Raw genomic sequence first — 9,924 nt, forward strand, 5'->3', positions numbered from 1 at the left:
GTGTATATAGTTTTAGTGCAAATTCTACTGCTTCCTCATCCAGTAGAATTTGCAGTGTCCACACAGATATCTTGCCCATTAGTGCTGGAGCAGGATCAACAACTCCTCCTGCCTTGAGCTCTTCTTCCCCTTTGTCAACCGAGTTCACCTTTGGCGCACCAGCGCCAATGATTTTAGCCTCAAGAGGTCCCGGCTTTGCATTTGGATCAGCATCATCAACTTCCAATTCCCGGACTGCATTGGGAAATTCTGTTTCCACCATTGGACCAAGAAATGGAAACAATGGCTCAACAAGTATGGAGGACAGCATGGCTAAGGAGGATGCAGTGCAGTCATCTGCAACTGCAGAAGCTTCTGCATCATGCTGTTTCCCTTTCTCCCACTTCCTCTCTGTCTTGTTCAACACTTGCTTCTCCAGTCCATTTCAATCTGGTGTTGGTGGGCAGCATAATCAATCTACACAGCAAAATTCGTCTGCGTTTCAGGCATCAGATAATCTGGAAATCGGAGATGGAAGGAGCTTCTCATTAGGCAGTGGAGGCCACAGCAAATCAGGTCTAAAGATTGCAACAGTTAGAAGAAGTAAGAAAGGAAGGAAGTGAAAGCAATAAGCAAAGCCATTGCTCTAATTCTGTGTCGCCAGCAACTCGTCCGGTCAGTTCCCAGCTTCCCTCCCCTATCTGTACACTCTGTCCACAAGAATGGATCTTCATCTCCTCTGTCCGATTAAGGTTTCCATGACCTCCAAGTTCCAGTCAGATTTGGAACAAGATTTTACAGTGATTGGCTCTATTCATTCTTAAATGATTTAATTAGAAAATTCCATATATCATTTTCCATGAAATATATAATACAAGAAACTCACCTTATCAATAATGTTGACTATTCTAAATGAAACAGATTTATTAAATGCCTGGGGTGACTCTATCTTCATAATTATCACCTAAAACGAAAGCAACATGTATATAAATTTCCATTATATTCCCTTTCCAAATTACAATTGCTTCGTTTTGTCAAACCCAAAGGGGCCACTCTAACACCCACAAAATTAACTCTACTAAATAGTTCATACCAATTAGATTATTGTTTTATTTAATTAATGCTCTGCCCGGCCTACATCTTTATTAAAGATGGATGCAAGAAAATTCATAGCAATTTCCATTTCATACAGAAGATGTATATATAATATAAATGCCTCCACATGAATTAGAAGCAGCAAACGCAGTAGTAATCCTAAGTTAATTAGCTTTAATCTCCATCCATCCTTCCTTAGCTTGTGTCTTTACCGGCAGGTGTTTCCACCATGGAATCCACTTCTGAAACTAATCAACTGCTCCTTCACTCATCTTCCTCTTTATTTCGGCGCTGCTGGCACTGCGATGTTTTTTTGAGCTTTAGAGGTGAAGACACTCGAAAGTCCTTTACCGATCATCTCTTTGCAGCGTTGCGCCGAGTAGGAGTTTATGCCTTCAAAGATGCAGAAGAGCTCCATAAAGGAGAGGACATCTCCACTGACCTCATTAAAGCAATTCAAGAGTCAATGATTTCTATCATCGTGTTCTCCAAAACTTATGCCTCCTCGCGGTGGTGTCTTGAGGAGGTTGTGAAGATAGTGGAATGTAAAGAAAAAGCAAATCAGGTGGTTTTTCCCATATTCTATGATATTGATCCTTCTGAAGTGCGCAAACAAACCGGTGGGTTTGGTGACGCCTTAGCTCAACATCAACAACAATTTGGGACCAAAAAAGTTAGCCAATGGAAAACAGCTTTGACTAAGGTTTCAAATTTTTCTGGTTGGGATTTACAAAATGATGCTGACGGGTATCTCCCCTTATATTAAAAAATATATATATTGAATACTTTTTCTTAGTATTTTTTAGTTGTCTTCTTCCACTATTCCCCTTATATGCATACAATTCATCTGCTAGTAATTTACTCAACAAATTTTGCAGGTATGAATCAAACTTTATTGACAAAATTATAGGAAAGGTTCTACAAATGGTGAACCGGACATTTTTTGATGTTGCAAAATATCCTGTTGGAATTCATACTCGGGTTAGCGAAATACTTTCTTTATTACAAAGTAAATCAAATGGTGATGTTTGTATGATAGGGATTTATGGCATGGGCGGGATAGGAAAAACAACCTTAGCAAAAGCCATATTTAACCAAATTTATGAAACATTTGAAGGTAGTTGCTTTCTTGATGTTAGATCAGAATGTTCAAAGGGAGAGAGTTCAGGTTTAAAATGTTTGCAAGAACAGCTTCTTTGTAAAACTCTCAAAACAATGAGATTTGAAGTTAACCATGTTGATGAAGGAATTAGTTTAATCAAATTAAGACTTGGATTAAAAAAGGTTCTCATTGTTGTTGATGATGTAGAACATAAGAGTCAATTAGAGGCATTAGTTGGAGAGAGAGATTGGTTTGGTTCAGGTAGTACAATTCTTATTACGACTAGAAATGTTGATTTGTTGAATGGCCTCGGAAAAGATTGTGAGAAGTACAATGTTACAATGTTAAGTTTCAAGGAATCTTTGGAACTCTTTAGTTGGCATACTTTTATGGACCCAAATCCTTTGGAGGCTTTTGTAGAACTATCAAACATGATAGTAAGGTATGCAAATGGACTTCCTTTAGCACTTATTGTTCTAGGCTCACATTTCCGGTCAAGATCATCAATTCAACACTGGAGAGATGACTTTAAGAAGTTGAGAATGATTCCTCATGAAGATATTTTGAATATTCTCAAAATTAGTTATGATGCACTTGACGGTGATACTCAAAGAATATTCCTTGATATTGCTTGTTTTTTTGAGGGTGGATATATCCGCAAAGAAGAGATTGTTATGATATTGAATGCTTGTGGTTTCTTTGCTCAAAGTGGAATTACAACTTTAATTGATAGATGCTTGTTAAGGGGAAAAGATTATTATATGCATGATTTAATTCGAGATATAGGAAGAGAAATTGTTCGCCAAGAATCTCTTATGCTCCCTGAAAAAAGAAGTAGATTGTTTTCATGCGATGAGGTTTTGGATGTACTCGTGAACAACAAGGTAAATTAAAACACACTCGATGTGCTTTAATTTATTATTTTGGTATGTATGTTTTTCAAATCGTTTGCTTAGTAATTACATTTTGTACTTTTTCAATAATTTATTTGTCATTAATTTACGTTTTATATTTTGCTTATACTTGTGTCACTTAGGAATGTTTTAACGCTATGTTGCTTCTTTTTTTTTTTTTTTTTTTTTTTTTTTTGTATTTGTTAGGGCAATGAAGCAATTGAAACAATGATTATTGATTTGCCAAAGGAAGTGCATTTGAGTACTAAAGTATTCTCTAAAATGAGCAGGTTAAGATTACTCAAAATCTTATCCATGAATGCCAAGGGACCATTAAAATACTTATCCAACGAGCTTAGATTGCTTTTTTGGAATAATTGTCCGCTAAGACACATATCGTCTGATCTTTGCCTGAAGAAGCTTGTTATTTTAAAAATAACAAGCAGCAATATTAAGGAATTTAAACCTAAGTTGCAGGTTTGAAGTTTATATGAGATTTTTTGACATTACATCTTTTTTAAAAAGCTATCATAATTTATTTAGACAAAATGATTGGGAAAAGCTTACTACAACTTTTTATATTTTGATTTAACAGCATTTTAGATGCTTGGAGATCTTAAGGTTTGATGGTTGCAAGCAACTTAAAGGATCCCCAAATTTTACTGGAGCACAGAATCTAAAGACATTGTCCTTCTCTTATTGTTCAAAATTGGTTGAATTGTCACAATCCATTGGAGATTTAGAAAACCTTGTTGAATTAAATATGACTTGTTGCAAGAATCTTAGAACGCTCCCCAATAGTATTTGCAACTTGAAGTCGCTTAAGTGTCTTGATCTGGAATGGTGCTACAAGATTAAAAAGTTGCCTACTAACTTGGGAAAATTAGAGCAACTATGTGTGCTTAATGCTAAATGGACTTTGGTATCACATGTGCCTTTTTCTTGTGGATCTATGAGATATCTCTACTATCTGACACTAGGGCAGCCCATGTGTACCAATGAGTATGAGTATAGGAGTGTGGTACCTATTTCTTCAGATGCTAATTTATGTTCATTGGAAACTCTACAGGCTCCTTACCAGTCTATGCAACATTTAGATGTTCAAATGGGGAGTCTATCATTCTTGACATTTCTAGATCTAAGCAATAGTTACTTCACTACCATTCCCTTTAACCTTTCTCATCTTTCTCAGCTAAAAGACTTAATTTTGAACAAGTGTCAGAACCTTCAACTGATTAAAGATCTTCCACCTAACCTAGGTCGGCTCGTTGCATACCGTTGTCCCTTGCTGGAGAATATACAAGATGCATCAGGGCTATATCGGTTGTCTCTTTCTATCTACAAAAGTTTGATTATTGAGCCTCGATGCAGTTTTGAAAAGCTCTGCCGTTTAGATCTGTGTGATAGTTACTTGGATACCCTGCCCTTTAACCTTTCTCTTTTTTCTCAACTACGACGTCTCTGTTTGTATAACTGCCAGAACCTTCGAGTGATTCAAGATCTGCCTTACTCAAGTTTAAACCATTTGGGGATTCATAACTGCAGAAATTTGGTTGAAGTTCAAGGCATAGAGAATTGTGTTAATTTACGTTCAATCAGCATGTTATATTGTAGCACTCTAGCAAGTAATTCTTGTGGTGCGAAGTTGTTCAAGGTTAGTGATCTTATCTGATCTATCTCTGAAACTGCATGCCTCAGCTCGATCTAACACTTTCATGCTAATGCTTCTCATGCATTTATTAATTAATTTCTTTCTTAATATATATACCCACGCAGGCATTTTTACAAAACCCAAATCTTCACGGGTTTAGAATGTTTGTTTTAGAAGACATGGTGCCAGAAGTGGTAGTTGGATGTTCATCATCAAATTACCCATTGCCATTGTTTCCGTCGAAAACATGGATACTTATAGTTGTGAGGATTTCATGTTTGTTTAGTTGTATGTGTTGTTTAACATACAAAACCACAGAGGAGTTATTTGAGCATGTGGTCAACACAAGAAGGAATAAGGTGTTGGAGTGGAGAGTATATGATGATTTTATAGAAGCCAATAAAGTGGAAGAAGTAAAGATGGTTGTAGAGTTTTATTCACCGCTGGAGCAAGGAGCTGAAGAGAATTTGAGAATTGAAACATGTATAGTTTATGAAGAAGAGGGTGAGGTTTGCTTCTTTCCTGTGAACCCAAATAAGATCATCATATTCCGCCCTGATGATGATTCTGCACACACCCAGAGAGATGTATATCCAAGGGTTAATATAACACTCACAATTAACTCTCCAACATCTGATCCAATACAGCAGCAGCGCAATAGGCAATATGAAGTCTCTTAAGTATCTTGAGTTTCTTGAATCTCTACAAGAAGTTGATATAAGGAATTGCAGTGCTCTGATTAATTTTTCCTTTGACTGATGAATTCTTCGAGGTTAGTGATCTCCTTCTTGCTTTAGCTCTCATATTTAGATGGCTATACATGTCATGTATTATATTCCTAAATATATTGCAGGCTCATTCTGAAGGTGATATTATCGAGATATTCCTCACCCTCAATGAATTTCTAGAATGGAATATCAGCCTTCTCCAAGGAGTTGGATGTTCTTCATCCACAAGTCTTCGAATGCCATTGCTTTTCGAGCATGAGTTCATAGGAATGATCTTTGGTTTTTTTGATCAGGGAGCTCACTCTGTAATTATCAATAACAAAACTACAAATGTTGAGTTGCTTGAATATTGGGCGATGGGTGGTGGATGGAAAGTTGAGGATGGTGATATATGGTTGATATACATACCGAAACACCACTTTAGAGGCTCCATAGAATTTGGAGACAAACTGGAAGTGGTTGCAGATACTCCTGAAAAGGGATCAGACGAAGAACGAGATGTGCTTCTTGATACTCCTGAAAGAAATCTGGCATGCGAGTGCAAAATTCAGCTAGGGATATATCAGGACAAAGACGGGCATCTGTTTTTCTTTCGTATGAATAGAAATCTGGAGACGAATGACATAAGTGAATGCACCACTTCGCCTAGAAGCTGTAAGTATTCATTGTCATTCTCTAATCAGGGATCTGATTTAGACGCAGACTATGATTCAATAGGGGAAATGGACACATACTCTTGTGCCTATGATTCAACAGCAGAAATAGACACATACTCTTGTTCAAGTTATACAGGTGATCACAACATTTCATCCACTCCTGGTGTATCTCGTTTTGATGGTAGTTTGGCCACTTCTTCATTTAACAATGCCACTACTGTTGAATTTTTGGATAGTCCTGGGGTTGTTAGTTTTGATGGTAATTTGACTGTGTCGTCATCCAGCAATGCCACTCCTGTCGTGTTCTGTTCTGGTGATAGTTTTGTTACTTCCTCATCCAGCATCACAACTCCCAGTGCATTCAGTTTTGGTGGAAGTTCTATTGCTTCCTTGTCCAGCAATGCCACTCCCAGTGTATTCAGTTGTAATGGCAAGTCTATTGCTTCCTCGCCCAGCAATGTCACTCCCAGAGTTTACAATTTCAGCGGTAATTCTTTTGCTTCCTCATCTAGCAATGACAGTCCCAATGAATTCACTTCTGGTGGCAGTTCAGCCTCTTCCTTGTACAGCAATGCCATTCCCACTATATTCAGTTTTAGTGGCAACTCTATTGTTTCATCATCTAGCAATGCCACTCGGAATGTATTCAGTTTCAGTGGCAATGATTTTGCTTCCTCGTCTAGCATCACCACTCCCAGTGTATTCAGTTTTGGTGGCAGTTCAACTGCTTCCTTGTTCAGCAACGGCGCTCCCAGTGTATTTAGTTTTAGTGGAAATTCTATTGCTTCCTGGCCCAGCATTGCCATTCCCAGTGTATTTAGTGGCAGTTGTATTGCTTCCTCGTGCAGCAAAGCCACTGCTAGTTTCAGTGCCGGTTATGTTGCTTCCTCATCTAGCAATGCCGCCACTCCCAATGTATTCAGTTTTGGTGGCAACTCTATTGCTTTCTCGGCCAGCAATGCCACTTCCAGTGATTACAGTTTTAATGGTAATTCTATTGCTTCTTCATCTTGCAACGTCACTCAGAGTGTATTCAGTTTTGGTGGTTGTTCTACTGCTTCCTTGTACAGAAACACCGCCACTCGGAGTGTTTTCAGTTTTAGTGGCAATTCTACTACTTCCTCCTCCAGCACCACCACTCCCACTGCATTCAGTTTTGGTGGCGGCTCCATTGCTTCCTCGTCCAACAATGTCACTTCCAATGCATTCAGTTTTGGTTCAACTTCAAGAACTCCTGCCTTGAGTTCTTCTTCCCCTTTGTCAACCGAGTTCACCATTGGCGCAGCAACGCCATTGATTTTTGTACCATCTCCCGGCTTTGCATTTGGATCAGTATCATCAACTTCCAATTCCCAGACTGCATTGGGAAATTCTGTTTCCACCATTGGACCAAGAAATGGAAACAATGGCTCAACAGATATGGAGGACAGCATGGTTGAGTCATCTGCAACTGCAGAAGCTTCTGCATCATCATGCTGTTTCCCTTTCTCCCACTTCCTCTCTGTCTTGTTCAACACTTGCTTCTCTAATCCATTTCAATCTACACAGCAAAATTCGTATGTGTTTCAGGCATCAGATAATCTGGAAATCGGAGATGGAAGGAGCTTCTCATTAGGCAGTGGAGGACACAGCAAGTCGAGTCTAAAGATTGCAACAGTTAGAAGAAGTAAGAAAGGAAGGAAGTGAAAGCAATAAGCAAAGCCATTGCTCCAATTCTGTGTCGCCCTCCACTCGTCCTTACAGTTCCCAGGTTCCCACTCCATTTGTACACTCTGTCCACAAGAATGGATCTTCATCTCCTTTGTCCGGCTAAGGTTTTTCAATAACCCCTTAAGTTTCCAGTCAGATTTAGAGCAAGATTTGAAAGTGATTGGCTCTATTCATTCTTAAATGGTTTAATGTAACACACTTTGTGAAACTGCATACAATGGTGGAAACTACAGTCATGCACATAAATTCAGGACATTTTGAGAAATCTTTTTTTTTTTTTTTATTGTATTGATATTCATATCTCATCTCACAAGATAAGAATAATTCAACTGACTTAAAAAAAAATACATATAATGCAGTCAGCATAACAATTTTTACTGATTAGAAAGTTTTCCTTAAGATATTTCTCAAAATTTCAATCACTATGAGTTGAGAACATGACATGCTTTTTGACTTCGCAAGTGCACGTGCTGCTCTTTCTCAAAGATTACATTTTTTCTAGGTATGGTGATAGGTGATATATTCTCCACTTATTCCCAAAGAAAATGGAAATTCTTGAAAGTGAAAAAGATTAAAATAATACGTGAAATTGTATAAAGGTTTGTTGGTAACAACCACAGCAATTGGACAATTATAGATTTATAGTGTTGGGCATTGATGATTAGGATTCAATCCTTAAAACTGCATGCCAATAGGGGAATAGGCGTGGCATTGACTTGTCTTCTTGGTCTAAAACCTTTATTTGTGGTTTAGTTATTTGTCTCTAGACAAACATTTTGTGTCTGGTTTGGGGTAAAAATTTTGAACAATTTTAATCATAGGTATTGATTATAATTATAGAGTTGTAAATAATAATTAATCAGAAAAAATGGTGGACAGTTGTTTGTCACTATCATGTGTTCCCAGTAAACAAGGTGAAGAGCATTGGTATATATTCACCTCGTCTCTCTTTCATCTTCGCATCATCTTTTCATTTACTATCATGCAGCCGGATGGATAAGGTGTAAAACATCTGTACATTCTACAACTTATCTTTCTCTCCTCTTTACATTATTTTTTTTTTACTGTCATGCGTCCTAGTAGAGCAATTTGTATAATTGTACCTTTTACACCTTGTCTCCTTTCACTCTACATCATCATTTTGTTCACATAAAATTAACTCAATAATAAATAAGGGTAACTAATAAGTAACAAGTCAACTAGAAAATAAAGTTTTAAATTTCAAATATGAAATGGGGAGCAATAGCAATGGGCAATGAATGAATGTGCAAAGCTGTGCGCCACAAGAAATGATTGTTGCTTTTCTCTCATGGGAATTGGCATTCAAAAGTCTATGGTGTGATGTCAACCCCACATAGTGCCTATGCAAAAAAGAGAAATTGATGGAAAGATTGAAAGCAAACTATTTTTTGTTTGGGTCCTCAATCATATATTTTTAGTACCATATGGAGACTGGTCAATTCTTGTGTGTCACAAGATTTCTTTTTCATATTTTTTTCCCCCAATTTGCTTGCCTTAGTGCTCACTGATAAGATCAACCAATGGGGGTCCCCTTTGCCATGTGCCATTGACAAAATTCTAAAATTTTTGGGCCATCAAATGAGTAGCTTTTTGAGGTCAAGGAATTGTGAATTTTCAAATACATGCATTAAAAAAGAGCTGTCAAGTTTGAGAGGAAAAAAAAGAAAGATAAAACATTATCATAAATTTGACATATATACATATAATGAGGTTGGCTAAATTGATAAGTATCATTTATTTTAGAAAAAATGATAGTTACCACTAGTGGTGGAACTACAGGCGTAGGAGAGCAGTCCTTCCTAAAATTTTTTAAAAAAATTCTTAGTGTAAAGTACTTTATGAAAATTTTAAAAAATGACATATTTTTGCCACTTATTAAATTTAGATATAACAATTCTTAAATTGATTTCTCTCAATTATCGTGATGTGACTTATAATCATTAGTGTCCATGAATTGAGTGATTCCACCATTACTTAACACAAAATTTTTTTGTCTAATTAGTAATTAGAAAATATCATGTAAAGAAGGGAAGATTGGAAGGAAAAGTTTTGAAGGGGTAAGTAACATTATTCTTTTTAAAATTTTTAG

General features: G+C 37.0%; 2 protein-coding genes across 2 annotated transcripts in view; both read left to right on the top strand.

The window, feature by feature from the left end:
• The window catches only part of LOC109147853, a 34,242-nt gene extending 26,161 nt beyond the window's left edge, over positions 1–8,081 (top strand). The window contains exons 8-14 of the mRNA XM_019295511.1: positions 22–598; positions 1,399–1,821; positions 1,953–3,060; positions 3,665–4,723; positions 4,846–5,391; positions 5,460–5,492; positions 5,574–8,081. Coding sequence (XP_019151056.1) covers positions 22–598; positions 1,399–1,821; positions 1,953–3,060; positions 3,665–4,723; positions 4,846–5,391; positions 5,460–5,492; positions 5,574–7,790 — 5,963 coding nt within the window. The 3' untranslated portion in view covers positions 7,791–8,081. The remainder of the gene's footprint in view (positions 1–21; positions 599–1,398; positions 1,822–1,952; positions 3,061–3,664; positions 4,724–4,845; positions 5,392–5,459; positions 5,493–5,573) is intronic.
• LOC109147790 (TMV resistance protein N-like) lies at positions 1,115–1,886 on the top strand. Its single transcript, XM_019295450.1, has one exon. It carries the CDS (start codon positions 1,304–1,306, stop codon positions 1,838–1,840), a length of 537 nt encoding a protein of 178 aa, XP_019150995.1. The 5' UTR covers positions 1,115–1,303; the 3' UTR covers positions 1,841–1,886.
• Positions 8,082–9,924: the final 1,843 nt, after the last annotated feature.

Source organism: Ipomoea nil, unplaced genomic scaffold (assembly GCF_001879475.1).
Source record: "Ipomoea nil cultivar Tokyo-kokei standard unplaced genomic scaffold, Asagao_1.1 scaffold2036, whole genome shotgun sequence".
NCBI lineage: Eukaryota > Viridiplantae > Streptophyta > Magnoliopsida > Solanales > Convolvulaceae > Ipomoea > Ipomoea nil.